This window comes from Coregonus lavaretus, assembly GCF_964263955.1.
Source record: "Coregonus lavaretus genome assembly, chromosome: 9".
Classification (NCBI taxonomy): domain Eukaryota; kingdom Metazoa; phylum Chordata; class Actinopteri; order Salmoniformes; family Salmonidae; genus Coregonus; species Coregonus lavaretus.
In genome coordinates this window covers 55,178,578-55,200,144 of record NC_139996.1, presented here as the reverse complement: position 1 = coordinate 55,200,144, position 21,567 = coordinate 55,178,578, and the positions used below count along the sequence as shown (strand labels likewise).

Sequence of the window (21,567 nt, the reverse complement as noted above, 5' to 3'; positions counted from 1 at the left end):
GTTTGCTAATCCAAGTTTAACATTTTAAAAGGCTAATTGATCATTAGAAAACCATTTTGCAATTATGTTAGCACAGCTGAAAACTGTTGTGCTGATTAAAGAAGCAATACAACTGGCCTTCTTGAAACTAGTTGAGTATCTGGAGCATCAGCAATTGTGGGTTCGATTACAGGCTCAAAATGGCCAGAAACAAATAACTTTCTTCTGAAACTCGTCAGTCTATTCTTGTTCTGAGAAATGAAGGCTATTCCATGCGAGAAATTGCCAAGAAACTGAAGATCTTGTACAACGCTGTATACTACTCCCTTCACAAAACAGCGCAAACTGTCTCTAACCAGAATAGAAAGAGTGGGAGGCCCTGGTGCACAACTGAGCAAGAGGACAAATACATTAGAGTGTCTAGTTTGAGAAACAGACGCCTCACAGGTCCTCAACTGGCAGCTTCATTAAATAGTACCAGCAAAACACCAGTCTCAACATCAACAGTGAAAAGGCGACTTCGGGATGCTGACCTTCTAGACAGAGTTGCAAAGAAAAATCCATATCTCAGACTGGCCAATAAATAGAAAAGATTAAGAAGGGCAGTCTGAGATATGGCTTTTTCTTTGCAACTCTGCCTAGAAGGTCAGCATCCCGGAGTCGCCTCTTCACTGTGTGGTATTGTTGTTGTGACATGAATTGCCATTGCCTTGCACGCCGAAGGGCTCATACTTGAAACCTTCATCCGGCAATAAAAATGTCAATTTAAGTTTATTTACCCGAGTGCTGTCCTATTTCTGTTTTTTTGGATTATATACACACACGAGGATCCAGCACCCAATTTAAGTTTATATAAGGTGGAGGCGAGCACATTGTTTATCTTGTCATATTGTATGATGGCCTAAACCGCGTGCCATTAGCAGCTAAATAACTTAGAGCAGAATGCAGAGAGAGGCCTATATACCAATGCAAGTAACTTATACTGGCAACTAGATAAAAATAGCCTACATAAAGTCAACAAATAAAAACATTGCAATATCCTGATAAAAATAAAGAACTAAAAAAAAAAATCACATTCATCTCTCTACTCCGAATGTCTGCAATGAACTTGAAACATTGTATCAACTAGGCCCTCAGTTTCCATGCTAGTGAGCTCCGGACAGATAACGGATAAGAATTAACCAGATATTTTATGACGTTTCCACTGGATCAGAGAATAAAATTTTTCCCCTTTCACGCCGAGGCTCGGTGGTTATCAAAAGGGAGAGAGCGGGAAAGATTTTTCAAATACATTGAGGAACTATTGTCATTCTCAATAGACTTAAAAAACGGATTACTTGCGTTTGAAGGGAAGAAATGTTTTCTTTGAGAAGCTCCACAGCTCATTAGGAACGCCGAGTTAAGACAAATACTATCAGACATCCCCAAATGGGCACATGTATACATTTGCGCACAGGTCAGGTAGCCTAGGCCTATTTCTATGCGTAATCAGGTGCGCGTCCTTACGCAACATTGACAGGAGCGCTCCAAACAAAAGACAATGAATAAATTGACACCCTTTGCCTTGATGACAGCTTTGCACACTCTTTGCATTCTCTCAACCAGATCCATGAGGTAGTCACCTGGAATGCATTTCAATTAACAGGTGTGCCTTCTTAAAAGTTAATTTGTAGAATTTATTTCCTTCTTAATGCGTTTGAGCCAATGTAAAAAAAATAGTGAAAAAAACTTTTGACTGGTAGTGTATGTAAATGGAAGCTGCAACTTCATTTGGTCACTATAAGTTATAACCTGTTCTCCGATTAGCACCTGTCTTCATACTTGATGCCAAAGCAGCACACCCCTTTTTTACATTTTGAGTAGTGAGTCACTGTTGAAAGTAGTCGACCTCTATCCCTTCCTGTGGGGCGTCATTATCTCAAGTGGTTTCCTGTCCTTAGTCTGCACAAATTGTTAAGAAAATCCAAGAATGTGTCTGTCATTTGCTTTCACTAATCCTGTGTTTATAGCTCAGTGCACAGGAGAGGAAAGGAGACAAGAAGAGGAGGCCACAGAGGTAACAACTGTAGTAGTGAGGTGTGACTGTACCTTGTCGAAGAGGGGCTGGTAGAGGCCAGCGTACTTCCTCTCCAGCTCGTGGACTTCCTCATAGAACTTTGCCTCTATGTGGGCACATTGCACCTGTAGCCTCTTCAGGGCGTAGACTCGCCTCTTCACAGCCTTGGGGAGCAGGCTGGGGAAGAGCGGGACAGGCATTATCATGCACACACATCACAAAATGGTGTCCCAATTCTTGATCCTTTCTCCAAAGTCTGCAATTATGCACTTATCCCCATAAATGTAAAAGCATTGGATAAGTGTAATCATGGGCTAAAGAGGGAGTGTCCGTAATCAGTTCTTTCATTTTAAATCCATGTAGCAAAGTGAACAAGAGCACACTTCAGGAGAATTGGGACATAGGGTTTCCGAGATGAGTCCTAAACCTTATTCTTCCTGTGCAGGCAGACAGTGTTGCAGGCCCAGTGCAGATTGAGTGAAAATACAACATTCCGGAATCCAGAGCCATGCGCATTTGAAATAAGTATAGTAGCATGACTCTATGTGGGCAATTCCGTGGGAAAAGTCAATCTGAGCATGGAAAATAAAGTTTGTCATTTGCAAATTAAACCACTTCATAATTATCTTTAAAGGTCTAAATGTTGGATTGCAGGCTTTATTTGACCAGTTAAAATAGAAAATTGCATGAATTTAGGCCGTTACAGAGTATGAAGCCAGGGGCCGTATCAACAAAGTCTCTCAGAGAAGAAAATTGGTTGTAAGTACTGAGAATAGACATTTTCCTATTATTCTTAGGGGTAAAAATCAAAAGCTATGCATGAAGCCTCTTTAGTAATAATAATAATAATAATAATAATAATAATAATAATAATAAGCCATTTAGCAGACGCTTTTATCCAAAGCGACTTAGTCATGTGTGCATACATTTTTACGTATGGGTGGTCCCGGGGATGGAACCCACTACCCTGGCGTTACAAGCGCCGTGCTCTACCAATTGAGCTACAGATTGGTAGAGCACGGCTACAGATCAGTCATACGAGTCCTACCTAGTCAACAGATATTAAGGAGACCCCATGAGCTGTCCTAACCAGTTAAGCGTTGCCAGCAGGTGTCTTGATTATACTTTTTTTTTTTTTAAAGGCAGCGAGTCAGCGGTTTCTGCGCCATACAGGCAATTAATTGCTTTGGAGATGTTGAAATACTTTATTTCTGAGGCAATGATCAATCCATAAATAAAACTATTTCATATCTGCTTTCAGCGGCATAGGCCCATCACATTATTCAAAATATTAGAATTGGTTAGAAAAGGTTATGCATGTCAACCAGGGTTTCCATTAGCTGGTAATAGCCGGCTTTTGTCCGATAAAGATATAGAAACATTGAAATAAATAAAATTGGCGCTGGCCAATTGTCCGGAAGAAGAAAATAATCCCATTGCGAATAATAATGTTTTTTGGCCTATTCATTGATGGAAATACCAGTCGATGGAAATACATTTGACTGATCATGCTTATTGGTATATGGGGTATTTTGCATAATTTAGTGGAATTAAATTGGCGCGTGTACAGTATATTCGTTATGCATCTTATCACACACCGATAGCATACCGATAGAGCCTTCAAGTGGAAAATCTGTCAGACAGCGCAAGAGCTGCTGCATCAGGTTGTGGCGCTTTCAAGACAATTGGGAAAATACAGGTAAAATCATGACATCAGTGATCTTCAGGTCAAAAAGTCGGAGCTTTAGAAAGAGGCCCGAGATTCCGAGTTGGATGACCTTTGAGAAAGAAAATCCCCAGTCGGAGCTCATTTTTGCCCCCAGTTCCCAGTCTTGAACGCACAAGTCGGAAGTTGGAGATTTCCGAGTTGCCAGTTCAGTTGTTTTGAACACGGCGTCAAACGGCAACAGAAGGCAGGCTTCATCAGTGCGTCACACACCACTTTACAATGAGCTGGAGGCCGTATGCATTTTAAAAACATATACTTCATTGTTTGAAACCTGAACGTTTTAATACGAGGCTTGTCTTACATTGTTTCAAAGTAGCCTATTAGATCTCCTCTCTTCTAAATTTCTAATGGATATTTTCATCTCTGTCACATGAAACCACTCACATGTGCAGTGCCATTTTGACAATGGTGTTTTCCCAGTAATTGCATTATGGAGCGAACATTCGCAAGTAGCCTACTGCCTTGTGTGCATTGCTGCGCTTATAATGTACAGAAATAATGGTTTGTCAACATTAAGCTAAACGTTCTCATCTGTTGTATCAGACTCATTGCTTTTTAATGGTTTTTTATTAAGTTTATGTAGCCTAGGCCTACTACTGGTTGTATGAATTTGGGATCTATCGTCCCACAACTGTCCCGGAGTCTGTTTGGAATAGGCCATTTCTTTCTCGACAAGCTGACAAATAGAATAGGTAGCCTAAACGTGTCTACTATTCATCTTGTTGGCTGAGGAAAAGTAAATGTGAACAGTTATTCTAAAATGTTCGAAGTGCACATCAGAATTATTGGACCGCACATCATTGCGATCTCGACTTGTATGTTCTGTTAATATGAATTACCATATTCAAAATGTGATTTCTGTCATTCTGAGCACTGTGGGTGGACGCCCTAATCAGGTTACGCACCCAATGCTTATGGGTCCAGTAAATTAGGACCCCCATTTTTGTTAGTGTCTTATTGGTCACGGTCACACCAAATACTTATCACCACATCTCCTTCAGCCTATCAGTGGCCTTGATTCCCGGGGCTTCAGTTTCAGTTAGTCTATGACCCCAGCACACTGTGTGGTCAGAAACGTGCTTTCCCCATCCTGATGATCACTTCCACAGTTTAACCTCCTGCTTAACTTTTCCTCCTGTGGACTGAATCCCTGTATGTCTGATCTTTAATTGTTTGTGCATCTAATTGTAAGTGCCCTGAGATCTGTGTCATTATGTAGAGCTAAGTTTTGTGGTTTATTGTGTACAATTACCGTGTGTTGAGCTTGTTAGGTAGCTCGCGCTCCCGCTAGCATTAGCACTACCGTTAGCATTTTGCATTGGAATGCATGAGCATCTTAGCATGACTGTTAGTGATTAGCCATTTATTAGCATTGCTCATTTACAGTGCTAGGCTATTTTCTATTCTATATGTCACTCATGCTCATTGTAACTATATGATGTATACATTTCAACATTACTGTAAGGCTTATACAGCCATGTCATTCATTTATAGCAGTGCTATAGTCTAAGTTTTCTTTCTCCTCTTTGCTTTCAGGACCACATAGTTCATGTCAGTTCTCACTGGACATTATTCTCAGTTATCTGAACCATGCGTGGTCAAATGTGTGTGTGATGTGTGAATGTGGACATCTTCCATTAAACTCCCTTTAACCTGGACATCTGCCTCATCCTTGTTCTGACCGGACATTCTGTAGTGGTTGCTACCGGCCTTAAGCCAGCACTTAAGGTTTCTTATTACATTCATGGTCCTTCGATTCTCTACAACCCTACCCCTATTTTTCACGGTTTGTGGCAGTAGCTAACCAAAGCATGGATTGCAGTCTCTCCGTGTCTGCTTAGACAGCTTTCAAGGTAAGGAAACAAACATGTACATGTGTAATGTGGGTGAACTATCCCTTTAAAATAGGGCTTGAAGAAAATCCTGCAGTGTTTGAAAATGTTCATACTATAATTAATTTCTCCAAAAACAATCTAAATGTGGTTGAGGCTAGCTGACAAGTTTCAGAAACTTTTTTGTTGTTGTACTTTTACCCCCTTTTCGTGATATCCAAATTGGTAGTTACAGTTTTGTCCCATCGCTGCAACTCCCCTACGGACTCGGGACAGGCGAAGGTCGAGAGCCATGCATCCTCCAAAACAAGACCTTGCCAAGCCGCACTGCTTCTTGACACACTGCTCGCGTAACCTGGAAGCCAGGCGCAGCAATGTGTCGGAGGAAACACCGTCTAGCTGGCGACCAAAGTCAGCTTTCAGGCGCCTGGCCCCCCACAAGAAGTCGCTAGAGAGCGATGGGACAAGGAAATCCCGGCCGGCCAAACCCTCCACTAACCCGGACGATGCTGGACATATTGTGCGCCGCCTCATGGGTCTCCCCGTCACGGCCGGCTGTGACATAGCCTGAGATCGAACCCGGGTCTGTAGTAACCCCTCAAGCACTGTGATGCAGTGCCTTAGTCCGCTGGGCCACTCGGGAAGCCCAACTTGTCATCTTCTTACAGTACATACAGTGCCTTCAGAAAGTATTCACATCCCTTGACCTTTTCCACATTTTGTTACAGCCGGAATTAAAATGGATTAAATTGATATTTGTCACTGGCCTACACAGACTACCCCATAATGTCAAAGTGGAATTATGTTTTTCAAAATGTTTACAAATTAATTAAAAATGAAAAGCTGAAATGTATTCAACCTCTTATGGCAAGCCTAAATAAGTTAAGTAGTAAAAAGTTGCTTAAAAAGTCACATGGACTCTGTGTGCAATAATAGTGTTTAACATTATTTTTGAATGACTACTTAATCTCAGTACCCCACATATACAATCATATGTAAGGTCCCGCAGTGGATCAGTGATTTTCAAACAGATTAAATTACAAAGACCAGGGAGGTTTACCAATGCCTCGCAAAGGGTACGTATTGGTTGATGGGTACAAATAAAAAAAGCAGACATTGAATATCCCTTTGAGCATTGGTGAAGTTATTAATTACACTTTGGGTGGTGTATCAATACAACCAGTCACTACAAAGATACAGGCGCCCTTCCTAACTCAGTTGCCGGAGAGGAAGGACACCGCTCAGGGATTTCACCATGAGGCCAATGGTGACTTAAAAACAGTTAAGAGTTGAATGGCTGTGATAAGAGAAAACTGAGGATGGATCAACAACACTGTAGTTACTCCACAATACTAACCTAATCAACAGAGTGAAAAGAAGGAAGCCTTGTTTGTACTGTTGTGCAGCATGCGACAGGTGATCTAATTACAGTATGAAATTCACAACTAAATGTTTGCCAGCTAGATGTCTTATAACTATTAAGTTAACTGTCTAAAATGTGCTAAATGCTCTGCAGTTGTGCATTTGGTATGCTAATTTAGTAGCTAGTTAGCTATCTAGCTAAGTGGTTAGCTTCTTCCAAAATCAAGCAGTCACTTGGGAAAAGCAGAGAATCCCTCCTGGATCAAGAGCCTTGCTGGCTAAATTATTTTTGTGCCTGCAGCAAACTGTGAGTAGCATTTTTGAGTTACTTGTCTCATTAAGGTCAGAAACTGTACAAAATGTTCAATGCGCTCATTAGCATTTAGTTCGCATTCTTTTTACATGCACTTCTTAGCATTGCTAACTTTCGGATTACAGAGTATCAGTGGAGTTTGAAAACCTCGCCCTTTGTGTTCAGTACCGGTATTATCAAATATCCCGATATGGCGCAAGGTCAGTATGAAGGTATGACAATCTGGATACCGCCCAAGCTTAGAATCCAAATATATGGAAAGCTCTTAGACTTACCCAGATATACTCCGCTGTAATCGCTGCCAAAGGTGATTCTAACATGTCGAGTCGAATACTTATGTTTTTCATGATATCTTTTATTTATTTTTTACAAATATTATAATTTTTCTTTCACTTTGACATTAAGAGTATTTTGTGTAGATCGTTGACAAAAAATGGCAATTAAATCAAATTTAAATCTAATTTTGTAACAAAATCTGAAAAAGAGGTGTGAATACTTTCTGAAGGCAAGATATTTCGCGTTTATGAGCTATTGAGTCGCCTTAACATCTCTGCCTAGCAGCTTGTATAATAATAATATAAGCTTGTGCACACTAAGATGACAAAACAGGATTATTGAGGTAAGAGGCATTTCAATATAGCCTATTCTTGTTTTTATGACATACAATCTGTCCATGACAGCCTACATGAACACCTACAAAAAAGCATAGCATCATGTAATTTGTTTCAAAAGTATGAATATTAGATAACAAATAATTCGTTACACTGGAATTTGAGGATTATTTTTTACAAGTATGAGGAATAACTGCACTGTCTTTGCTGACAAGCACACTTCTTATCCTACATGATAGCCCATCATCAGGAATGTGAATTGTTCCACTGACTTGCATAGATCAGCTTTGTGAAATAAATACATTAAATATAACATCTCCTGAAGACAAGATTGCATAGCCTAAATATGCCCAAGGCTAGGCTACACGCTACCCAAATCTATTTTTCGCCACTCAACCCACTAGAATAAAATTTCCACGTTTGGGTTCACAATCTCTTTCTCCATGTGCCTTCTTAAAGTAAATGTGAGGCGCAGCCAGGAACTAGTTCTGTACAATGGCGAGTGGTGGGGTCGATAAACCAGGAGGATTCTCCATCATCGTTTATATCTCCAGTTTGGGAACATTTTAGTTTCCCAGTAGATTACAACGGCGATGGACAGAAAGAGTATGTCTCCACTGCTCAACGAGAATAGCCTATGCAGATGCCAACACCTCAAACATGTTGACACATCTACACCACACCGACGTCACCGCAGTATTCCTACCACCGGATCAAAACGGAAGCGCAAAAAAACAACTTTGCAGCGGATTCTGACCGGACCAAAGAAATTACAAGAGCGATAGGTGCTTATAAACGCAGATATGCACCCATTCTCAGTGGTTGAGAAGAATAGGGAGTTTCAGCACCTCGTGAAAGTGCTCGAGCAGGTTACGAACTTCGCCCTCTCGCACCCATTTCAGAAAAAAGGGAGTACCAGCTCTATATAGGCAAGCTAAAGCCAAAGTTGTCAATGGATTGTGATCGACCACCTCGATTCAGTCTTAGTTAGCAAAATTTGAAATGGTGTTTTTAAAAGTAGAGACTCAGAGCTAGAAAATGGTATATCATACACTACAGTGGGAAAGTAATTCTGTTTTGAAAGTTGATAAACCTCTAAACCCACTTTTGAGTAAATGGCCCTTGAATGTTTTGGTACACCTACTGGAGAGCTTTGTCTACACCCATTCAGCATCATTCACACCCTCTTAAGCCTTAGCCCCATCCTTCTCTTCAAGGATTCACATGTGAGGCCATGTGCTAAACAGAGTGAGTATGGTCGTGTACTAAACAGCCAAAGATTTAAAGACTAAAGGCTGGTTTATACTACGTCTATCGACATGTCTGTAGACAGTTGTCGCAGTGACATCATGAACATTCAATTCTCGTCCGACATCAACATTTTCGTTGTCGTTATGAAAAAGTTTAACACACAAAAACGACAGGCTGCATAACATCAGCAGCCTGGTGGTCCAAAATAGCATAACTGGTGTATTTTAACACCAATAAACCCATCTGTTTAAAAAAGAATTTAGTACATGTCAATCTAGCAAACCATGCAACTAAAATCAACTTTCTAAACAATGTTTTGGTTAATTTCTAGCTTGTTAGCTAGCTAGCTAACGTTAAGTTAGCTGGCTAGCCAGTTCAAATAATGACCACACACTATATATACAAAAAAAATTATGTGGACACCCCTTCAAATGAGTGGTCGGCTATTTCAGCCACACAGGTGTTGCTGACAGGTGTATAAAATCGAGCACACCACCATGCAATCTTTATAGACAAACATTGGCAGTAGAATGGCCTTACTGAAGCCCTCAGTGACTTTCAACATGGCACCGTCATAGGATTACACCTTTCCAACAAGTCAGTTCGTCAAATGTCTGCCATGGCAGAGCTGTCCCGGTAAACTAAATGCTGTTATTGTGAAGTGGAAGTGTCTAGTAGCAACAATGGCTCAGCCGTGAAGTGGTAAGCCACACAAGCTCACAGAACGGGACCGCTGAAGCGCTTAAAAATCGTCTGTCCTTGGTTGTAACACTCACTACCGAGTTCCAAACTGCCTGTGGAAGCACACAAGCCTAAGATCACCATGCGCAATTCAAAGCGTCAGCTGGAATGGTGTAAAGCTCGCCGCCATTGGACTTTGGAGCAGTGGAAATGCGTTCTCTGGAGTGAGGAATCACACTTCACCATCTGGCAGTCCGACGGACGAATCTAGGTTTGGCGGAGGCCAGGAGAACACTACCTGCCCCAATGCATAGTGCCAACTGTAAAGTTTGGTGGAGGAGGAATAATGGTCTGGGGTTGTTTTTCATGGTTCAGGCCCCTTAGTTTCAGTGAAGGGAAATCTTAACGCTACAGCATACAATGACATTCTAGATCAGGGATGTCAAACGTCCGGCCCGCGGGCCGGATCAGGCCCGCAAACCGGTTTAATCCGGCCCGCGAGATGATTAAAAAAATTAAAAAATATATTTTAAAATAAAAATAAAATAAAAAATTAATTTTGTAAAGTATAAAAATGCGCTGCAATTTTTCAATAAAATAAACTGCTGTTCCAATTGCGTCCACTGGATGGCGCAATAGCAATTGTGTTAAGCAAGCAAACTGTTTATACCGGGGCAGAGCAAGTAGGTCAAGTACGTGCAGCCAATGAGCTACTTTGTTTTGCCCGCGATATTTATTACGGCTTCTACTTTTAACATTATGTGCTTTGGCACCCTCATTGCCCCAATATGTCTCTGTCAAAAAAGAGAAAAGTGGACGCAGAGTGTTCCAAGAAAAATGGTCATCCTATTTATTCACGGAATTGAATGGGAAAGCTGTATGTTTGGTGTGTTCAGAGCATGTTGCAGTGCTGAAAGAATATAACCTTCGTCGCCACTATGCGAGTCTTCATGCCGACAAATATGACAACTTTCAAGGACAGCGGAGATGAGAGAAGGTGAATGAACTGTTGACGGGTCTGAAGAAACAGCAGTCTGTGTTTACTCACAGCCGAGACATCAGTGACGCTGCAGTGAAAGCTAGCTACCTCATTGCTAATGAAATCGCAGTGGCTTCAAAACCATTTAGTGAGGGTGAATTTGTAAAAACATGCATGATGAAGGCAGCGGAGATTGTGTGCCCTGAAAAGCGGCAGGCTTTTGCAAATATCAGCCTGACAAGAAACACAGTTGCAGACAGAATTTCCGATCTTTCAGTGGATTTGGACAGCCAGTTGAAGCAAAAAGTAAAGTCATTTATTGCGTTTTCGGTTGCAATTGATGAAAGCACGGACATTACAGATGTTGCACAACTGGCCATTTTCATCCGCGGAGTTGATGACACATTGACCGTCACCGACGAGTTCGTGGAGTTGGTGCCGATGACAGATACAACGACAGCAGCTGATATTTTTACCGCACTCGTCGGCGCGCTGGACAGGGTCGGAGTGGACTGGTCCCGCGCTGTCAGCCTGGCTACAGATGGTGCGCCCTCAATGATCGGGAAAAAAGCAGGCGTTGTGACAAAGTTCAGAGAGAAAGTGCAATCTGCAAATGGAGGACGTGATTTTTTGACTTTTCACTGTATTTTGCACCAGGAGGCTTTGTGTTGCAAGTCATTAAAGATGGATAACGTCATGAAGGTGGTCATCCAAACTGTTAATTTCATCCGATCCAGAAGCCTGAATCACCGTCAGTTTGACAGCCTTCTCAGAGAGAAAGACCACATCTATGGCCTGCCATACCACACTGAGGTAAGATGGTTAAGCCGAGGTGCTGTGCTGAGGCGTTTCTTTGATTTACGAGAAGAAATTGAACAGTTCATGGAAGAAAAGGGCAAACCAGTGTTAGAATTTCATTCCGCAGAATGGATGCAGGACCTTGCATTTATGGTGGATGTTACAGAGCACCTGAATAACTTGAACAAACAGCTGCAAGGGCGCAACAAAGTTGTCACGCAGTATTATGACAGCATACGTTCTTTCAAGTTGAAGCTGTCATTGTGGGAGACGCAACTTGCCGGTGGTGATGCAGCTCACTTCCCCTGTCTGAAAAATGTGTGCACGACCCAACATGTGGCAGACATGAAGCGGTTCAAAGATAAAATAACGGGACTGTTACGGGAGTTTGAGCAACGCTTTCAGCTTTATGTTTATATGTTTTTATGTTGATGTGCTATTGTTTTTAATTGATTTTATTTTATTTGTATATTTAACCTATTCTTGACTCTGTGGTTCTTGCACTTGTTTGGGGAACAGGATTTCATTATTTTTATCTACATTTCTGCCTGAGAAATGACACCCTGATATAGTTCTGTGATCTGTGATATACTTCTGTGAATCACTGAGGCATTGTGTGTTCTTTGTCCTCAGAACTTTCAAATAACTTGAGGTGTTTTATGATTAATAGTGATATTGTGCTTTTGGACACTGTCCTCAGGCTCCAGCTTTATGTTTATATGTTTTTATGTTGATGTGCTATTGTTTTTAATTGATTTTATTTGTATATTTAACCTATTCTTGACTCTGTGGTTCTTGCACTTGTTTGGGGAACAGGATTTCATTATTTGTATCTACATTTCTGCCTGAGAAATGACACCCTGATATAGTTCTGTGATCTGTGAAACAGTTCTGTTAATCACTGAGGCATTGTGTGTTTGTGTGTTCTTTTTCTTTAGAATTTTCAAATAAACTTGACGTGTTTTATGATTAATAGTGATGTTGTGCTTGTACTATTTTGGACACACTGTCCTCAGGCTCCAGCTTTATGTTGTATGTTGATCGTATTAAAACAAAGAAAACAATCTGAAGTTGTTGTTTTTAAGTTATATATACCATGATTTTTCCGGTCCGGCCCACTTGGGAATAGATTTTCCTCCATGTGGCCCATGAGCTAAAATGAGTTTGACACCACTGTTCTAGATTATTCTGTGCTTCCAACTTTGTGGCAACAGTGTGGGGAAGGCCCTTTCCTGTTTCAGCACGACAATGCCCCCATGCACAAAGCGAGGTCCATTCAGAAATGGTTTGTAGAGATTGGTGTCGAAGAACTTGACTGGCCTACACAGAGCCCTGACCTCAACCCCATTGAACACCTTTGGGATGAATTGGAACGCCGACTGCGAGCCAGGCCTAATCGCCCAACATCAGTGCCCGACCTCACTAATGCTCGTGGCTGAATGGAAGCAAGTCCCAGCAGCAATGTTCCAACACCTAGTGGAAAACCTTCCCAGAAGAGTGGAGGCTGTTATAGCAGCAAAGGGGGGACCAACTCCATATTAATGCTCATGATTTTGGAATGGGATGTTCAACGAGTAGGTGTCCACATACTTTCAGACTCCTTTGGTCGTTGTAGCCTTTCTTTCTCATTCTTTCTTTTAATCTGTCATTTTAATTCCATCTTCCATCGATTAGATATCCCCTAACTTGCTTTCCAGACAAGCAGACACCAATGCAATTGCCTCCCTCTCCACGGCAAGTTGAAAGGATCAGAACGCATGCCTTTTGCACCATGCTGCCCTTATGTTTTGATTTCTAAGACATTCCCAGGTTTATAGGCCTATCACAACTAAATAAATAATGGATTTTATTGTGAAGGTGAAGGCTATATTAAATGGAGTTATTCTACTTTTTTAAATGTAGATGTTCCAAAGGCGCGCATCAGCAGCTTGTATTCGTAGAAGCCCGTAGATGCTAAACATGTTTATGTTAATTAACGGTCAATTACCGTGAGACCTGCAGTCATTTGCATGACAATTAACGGCTGACTAAATTTCATGACCGCCACAGCCTTAGGCACACCCCTACTATAGACGCACACATCAAAAGTTTAGTTCATATTTTGTTTGTCCATTACGCGAGACATTAAAGTTGTTATTTTGCGTGCAAATGTAACATCCATAGTGCTGGAATCGCACAGAAAAGAAATCTGTGACCAGTGCTCACCTTTCCATGTTGTGGAGGCTGTCCGGTCTGTCCAACGGCCCTCCTGGGATCTGCATGCCATGGTCTCCCTTACCTGTCAAACCAGAGCACACAAACTGACTCACACCTGAGCACTACTACTCATCGATTCACTGTGTGAATCATGTTGGCTATGTTCCAATCTGCACATTTAGAATGAATCTAAATTGTATTTTCATGATTCCTCACGTCCCTTCTCCTCCTCCAATGTGTTGAGAAGGAGGCAAGGTCAGGGGTGTTGTAACTATATGAAGAAATGGCATGATAACCTGTGAGTCCGAGAATGCGCCTATTCAGAATAAATCTCTCTCTGCAAATGGGCTGCGCCCAACCCCCCACCAGAGCTCTTAATGAGCAGATTCTACAGAAATTGTGTTTGCCATGGCAGGAGAAGACCTGCAAGGGCGAAATAATGACTTGATTTGTATTATTGTTCCACTTACCCTTTTCCCAAAGTTGAGATTTGTTAAACAATAGGGAATAAAACCTGATTTATTTTCAACTGCAAGTACTGCGTTGGGACTCCTCATTATACGCCACAAATTAGTTCTGAAACCCGGGAGGGTGGGATTCCTCAATGGAAAAACGACAAGGAAAAGAGATTCTGAGGATTAATATTGGAAACGTGGAGTTAACCATTAGAAACCATGGCCGAGCAACTTGCACGATTTAAACAGATTCGGGGAACAACAAGGACGGCAACTCCAAAGCTGTTGAACAGAATTGATCAGGTACTGGGAGAAGAAAACCCTGATGTTAATGTCTTGGAGGAATATATGGAACGATTAACTGCAAAGGAACAAACATTGAATGAGTATGATTGGGACATTGAAAATGAAACTCCCATGGACTTGAACAAAGAAGTGAACAGCGCAATGGGTTATATGGACTAAATAAGTGTCAGGAAAACACTTAAACTGTTTATGAGGAATGCAATATAATGTGAAGAATGCGCCGAAGACACCACCGAACAATCCTGCACTCAATCAGCCCATCAGTGCCCAGAGTACCCAGTGTGCACAAAGACTCGGGAAGAACGCACAGGCCAAGTGAGCACAGAGAGACACGCCATGGAGAGCGCATGGACACAGATGCTGTAGTTTCAATTTCACCAGGTAACAGTGAAGGTAGCATGGTATTACTGCAAACAGCTAGTGTTTATAGAAACGCCTAAACACAGAGTCAAGTAGCCAGGTGTTTACTAGATGGGGGCAGCCAACAGTTTTATTAGAGAAGACAGGAAGTGTTGAATTTGCATACATTTGGCTCAGTTACACCCAAGAAGACACTCTTCCGCAGGTTTCCCTCGCTAGTCTTTGTGTTCTCGGAAGCACGGCAACTAATCAGTCTCCTCTGTTCCAGAAATACTGAATCTTAGGAGTCGATTCCCTACTCTTAAGATTCAGTATTTTTAGAACAGAGGAGACTGATTAGGTGCCGCACTAGGAATCCGACACTCAGAAATGAGAGTCGACACTGGGAGTCGATGTGCAAGGAGTCAAGGAATCAGTTATTTTGGAGTCGACTCTCCACCACTACGTCATTTTGGTTAACAGTTGGAATAATGTCAGAGAAAGGCAAGCGACAGCAGTGAAGTTCTGTAGGCAATACATTTTTGCAAGGTGGAATTGAAGTACAGTAATGGTAGTACAGGTGCAATGCTTCACCATCTGAAAGAGACGCAGCGTGAGACCCAAACCGTTGCTGGCAGCTGCATTCTGAATTAACATGTTTTTAAAGATTTTTTCTTACTCCTCGACCAAACCGCCGCCGCACGTGCATATGTTGATTTTGTCTATCCCCACCAGATGCATTCATGACACGCAGGTTAAAATACCAAAACCAACTGTGACCCCAACTATATTAATTTGGGGACAGGTTGAAACACACAAAGGATTCATGGACATTTAGCTAGCTTACTGTTGCTATCTAATTTGTCCTGGGAGATAAACTTTGGGTTGTTATTTTAAATTCATACGGTCAGTTTTTTTTTTGCTGGATCTTTGTAGAATTTCGACTCATACAAAATCGTGTGTTCTCTACTCTGACAATTGATCCACAGATAAAAGGGGAAACCTAGTACATTTTTTGTTTGTTTTCTCGCCTCGTTCATCTTTCTTCCTCTGTGGATTGTATATGGCGGTTGGCAACCAACTTTAATGTGCATTACCGCCATCAACTGGACTGTGGACCTCATTCATCTTTCAATCACTCACGTGGGTTAGTATGCTCGTAACAACAAATGAGTAGATGGGGGAGGCAGAACTTGCTGCGTGTCAAGTGTCTAAAATAGAACCAAGCTCTATTTTAGCGCCTGGCTACGCAGACGCCCGTTGACGTGCACGAGCAGTTTGGATGAAACTATTGAATAACACGTAACTGTGTCTATTTATTTTGCAGCGCTTGCTCACGCAATGCGGGCGGTTTAGGCAGCATGTTATCGTTTTAACCTCTTAAGGATTGGACCACTTTTTTCTATTTTCCCTAAAATGACATACCCAAATCTAACTGCCTGTAGCTCAGGACCTGAAGCAAGGATATGCATATTCTTGATACCATTTGAAAGGAAACACTTTGAAGTTGGTGGAAATGTGAAATTAATGTAGGAGAATATAAAACATTAGATCTGGTAACAGATAATACAAACAAAAAAAGATGCGTTTTCTTTAACTTTTTTTTTTTTCCATCATCTTTGAAATTCAAGAGAAGGGCCAAAATATTATATTGCAGTTTAGGCGCAATTTAGATATTGGCCACTAGATGGAAGCAGTGTGTGTGAAAAGTTTCAGATTGATCCTGTGAAGCATTTCAATACTGGACTATTTTGTATCAAGTCTGCCCAAATGTGCCGAATTGGTCAATTGATACATTTTCAAGTACATAACTATAGAGAACATACAAAAATTATATGGTAATACAAAATGTAAGTTTACACACTCCCAGGAATGTCATACATGATGGATCATTAGCTTATACACTAACTTTCACACATCTAGATGGCCGGGTGGGTGTGGAGCCAGAGACATCAGGGGTTCAAACTGTAGAACCCAGTTCCTACATTTTAATATAAAAATGGATTTTAACAAAAAAATTATGCTTCATTTTATCTCTGGGACCCTTAGGATGACGAATCAGAGCAATATTACTGAATGTAAGTACATTATTTACCTTCAGAGGTGAATGTATCAAACGAGTTGCCGTGATAATTTGTTGTTGTTGTTGTGCACTCTCCTCAAAGAATAGCATGGTATTTTTTCACTGTAGTAGCTACTATAAATTGGACAGTGCAGTTAAATTAACAAGAATTTAAGCTTTCTGCCCATATAAGACATGTCTATGTCCTGGAAAGTTTGCTTTAACTTACAACAGTCATGCTAATCACATTAGCGCACGTTAGCGCAATCTTCTCGTATACGGGGCACCGATCCCGTAGAGGTTAATGGAAAACCTATTGCCGTTTAACCCCCTAGAGTCGATTGACGCACTGGGAATCTAAGTTATATTTAAATAATCCCCATCAAAATCTGTCAGTTTAAATTAGAGATATCTGTTTTTGCATTGGATGCGTCTCAATCCACTGCATCTGCCAGTGTTGCACTTCCGCATCTGCAGTTAAAGGTGGCAGAGCTAGAGCCAATTGTGTCAGACCATGTGACCTACAAACTGTTATGGCCCCTCTATTGAAAGATGACTCACGAACACTATGGTGTTCTCCATTTTGTTCTACGACCCCCACGTCTCAGGAGACTTGTCTGAAGTCGGTACCGTTGATATGCCAACTTGTTTGGTAGCGTCCAAACCATTTGGGCTACATATTAATGGGACCCCACACAATGGTGTTCTCCATTTTGCGCTACAACCCCCACAAGTGTCATGGGACTGGTCTAAATGTAACCGGTACCAGTAAAAAATAAAAGAAAAAAAGAATGGAAGTATGAAGGTAACCCCAAAAAATGAGTTAAATGTGTAAAAAATATATGTATATATACACTTCCTGATTTTTTTATATATCCTAGATTTAGGACAGACTTCAAAACCTTTTTCTTATTATTTATTTATTTTACTTTCCTTTTGGCCATTTATGAAGGTGTTATTCAATGCGTTTCAATGGGCTTTAGTAGTAAAGGCCAAAATCTATATTTTATCTAATAATTTTTTTGGGATACCTAAAGGGGTACTAAACTTCAAAATCAAATAGCTAAATGATCCATAGCATGACCATCTTCAAACAATTCCATTTCAGCTTAGCTCCCCCTTCCCCAACGTCTTACGCTAAGGTATTAAAGTTCTGTCAAAAACGTGATTTTCCTGTGTTTTATATACACCACATGACCAAAAGTATGTGGACACCTGCTCGAACAATTCATTCCAAAATCATGGGAATTCATATGGAGTTGGTCCCCCCCTTTTCTGCATTAACAGCCTCCACTCTTCTGGAAAGGCTTTCCACTAGATGTTGGAACATTGTCGCTGGGACTTGCTTCCATTCAGCCACAAGAGCATTAGTGAGGTTGAGCACGGATGTTGGGTGATTAGGCCTGGCTCGCAGTCGGCGTTCCAATTAATCCCAAAGGTGTTTGATGGGGTTGAGGCCAGGGCTCTGTGCAGGCCAGTCAAGTTCTTCCACACCGATCTCGACAAACCATTTCTCTATGGACCTTGCGTTGTGCACAGGGGCATTATCATGCTGAAACAGGAAAGGGCCTTCCCCAAACTGTTGCCACAAAGTTGGAAGCACAGAATCATCTAGAATGTCATTGTATGCTGTAGTGTTAAGATTTCCCTTCACTGGAACTAAAGGGCCTAGCCCGAACCATGAAAAACAGCCCCAGACCATTATTCCTCCTCTACCAAACTTTACAGTTGGCACTATGCATTGGGGCAGGTAGCGTTCTCCTGGCATCCGCCAAACCCAGATTCGTCAGTCGGACTGCCAGATGGTGCTCCTAGATGTTTTCACTTCACAATAACAGCACTTACAGTTGACTGGGGCAGCTTTAGCAGGGCAGAAATTTGACGAAGTGACTTGTTGGAAAGGTGGCATCCTATGACGGTGCCACGTTGAAAGTCGCTGAGCTCTTCAGTAAGGCCATTCTATTGCCAATGTTTGTCTATGGAGATTGCATGGCTGTGTGCTCAATTTTATACACCTGTCAGCAACGGGTGTGGCTGAAATAGCCGAATCCACTAATTTGAAGGGGTGTCCACATACTTTTGTATATATATATATATAGTGTACGTTTTCACACTATGAGGTTGGAATAATACTGTGAAAATGATAATGCCCTGATAATGAGGTGTTTGAAAAGAGCGCCTGAAATTTCAGCCTGTTTAGGTGGGATGGTTAATAGACCAATAAGAAAGTGTTCCAAACCTCTATGCCAATAACGGCTAGTTCTCAGTTTTCACCTCCCCACTCAGACCACTCCCAGACAGTAGTAGCAAAATTCTTACTTGAGAAATTGCTATTTCCTAAGACACTATTTGTTTCTTTTTGGCCATTTTAACTGAAAACAATCACAGTACGGTACTTAATTGTTACCCAGAAATGATTTGATATTGAGATCAAAACGGCTGCATTGGACCTTTAAAAAATAACCATTCGTCACATCCCTAGTTAGCTATCAAGATACCAACATGTCAGCAGCTCTGTGACCAGGGTCGTGGTCATCATGTCCCACAATGGAAAACATTTAAAAACATTTTGCAATGGAAAAAGAAAACAAGTGTTTCAAATCAGACAGGTCTAGGCAGTCTCTCCCTGTTTCAGTCAGTTTTCTTCTGTTTGGTGCCTATAATAGGACGAATGACTGGCAGGAAAAATAATGACACCCGTTTCATGAGTCATGATGACACTGTTAAGAGTTTGTGCTGATCCAACAGGCTTTTGCTTCCCATTCATAATAACAAATGCGCTCTATATTATAGCAAAGACGGTTGTTCATACCTCTTTCAGTCCTATCACAACCCTGCTGGTGACTAAATATTACATGGCCCATGACTTCTGTATAAGGCAGTGAGATGCCACATGCAAAATAGTCTGTTGTGAAATAATGAGCTGAGGCTTTGAAGGAGTGGTCTAATGGTGGGGCTAGGATGCACTTGGGTTCAACCAATAGCTCAGTTTGCGTTGTGAACTGATATGCAAAGCACACACACATACAAATAAACACAGGGCACCAAATTCCTGAGAAGGAGTCTTATACATAAAAATGTATGCACACATGACTGTAAGTCGCTTTGGATAAAAGCGTCTGCTAAATGGCATATTATTATTATTATGTTCCTGAAAAAGGGTTGAGTGTACAAAGCAATGTCACTTAGTAACACTTATTGTGTTTATGTTCATATCCCAGGGGATCTAAAAAGCTATAATCAAATGGAAGAAAATACAAGTATTTTCACAGCATCCAAGTAAGAGGCATGTTGTGTGGATATAAAATTGCATGGTGCTTTTAAAATGTATTTGTCTTCAAGAGGTGACAGATAATTGGTTAGGTACAGTGCAGGAAAATCAATGACCCTATGACCGCCTAGATCAGAGGCTGTGAGATGGAACATTAGATGGCAAACTGAGACGTGATTGTTCCATTACCTGCTATCTAGAGTCTAGCTGAGAGGTTCAACTAACAGCTGGGTGGCTGGCTGCATTCTTATGACATTTTTGTAGTGATCCAATTGACATTTTAGTCATTTAGCAGACGCTCTTATCCAGAGCGACTTACAATAAGTGAGTGCATACATTTTTCATAAGTGGCCCCCCATGGGAAATAAGTTATGAAATAAGTTTAATTCTTATATCATCATTTAATCATTTTATATTTGAATCAGATTTTGTATCCTCCTCAAATCCTCACTAGGAAACATAGCTGTCTTTCATAGAGTTGAAAATGCAACTCCAGGGTTGTAGAGACAGAGAAACTTGAAGCAACTTGTCAAGTGTGTGATTTGAGATGCTTGATGTAAACTGATTATGAGTAATATAATTGGTCTTACAGGGGCAAAGCAGATACTTGCCATATTCCTTCACCACATTAGATCACACAAAAGAACATACCTCTGCCTTCAGCTTTGTTGGCCTCCATCGTAACAGCTCCTTCTGCTCTGTAGCAAAATAGATACAGGGGTCAATCTGGGAATTAAGTGACTTATGGTCTTAATAAGGATGCATGCTTGTGTGCAACATAACTGCAATGATATGTAATTAATACTAAATTCATAGACAGTGCAACAGTAGTGGCTAGGTAACTTAGCTAGCATTATGTTAAATTAACGTAGCTACTACCAAAAGTTACCGGCAAGCCTGTTGATAACCAAACAAGCATATTGTCAGTAACCAAACAAGCCTGTCAGTTGACTAGCTAACTTAGCTAAGAACTGTTGTTTGGCTGGATATAAAATATCTTAAGTTAAAGTGACGGCCTCAATAGGTATTGTGAAATCAACATGAGCTAGCTAACTACAGTAATCGGAACACAACAAGACAAGAGCGCAGTTCAATCACGCATTATGCCTTTGGCATGAATGATACATTGACATGCTACATTGCTAGCGTACCTACAGTAACTAGCTAAGATTGTTCGCGATGCGGTCTGACGTAAACCGAGGAATTTATCACTCGTATTACCAGATCCTCTAACGACGAAATTGACATTTACTGTCTGTACGCATTAGTTGCCTACCTGTTAGCGAAGCTAAACAATTCTAGCATCCCCACAAATAACTCTGGGCGGTGCCACAATTACTTGACAGT

General features: G+C 41.2%; 1 protein-coding gene across 7 annotated transcripts in view; it reads right to left on the bottom strand.

Annotated features, from left to right (window-relative positions):
* The window catches only part of nap1l4a (nucleosome assembly protein 1-like 4a), a 52,940-nt gene that overhangs the window by 30,878 nt on the left and 495 nt on the right, over positions 1-21,567 (bottom strand). For 4 of the 7 annotated variants that reach the window (XM_084168317.1, XM_084168315.1, XM_084168318.1 and 1 more), the window contains exons 2-4: positions 20,872-20,918; positions 13,797-13,869; positions 2,068-2,212 (exon numbers count right to left, since the gene is read on the bottom strand). In XM_084168317.1, the coding sequence (XP_084024443.1) occupies positions 2,068-2,212; positions 13,797-13,869; positions 20,872-20,899 (246 nt within the window). In that variant the 5' untranslated portion in view covers positions 20,900-20,918. Of the gene's footprint in view, positions 1-2,067; positions 2,213-13,796; positions 13,870-20,871; positions 20,919-21,496; positions 21,539-21,567 lie in introns of those variants that run through there. The other 3 variants (XM_084168313.1, XM_084168312.1, XM_084168316.1) reach the window with 2 other exon arrangements.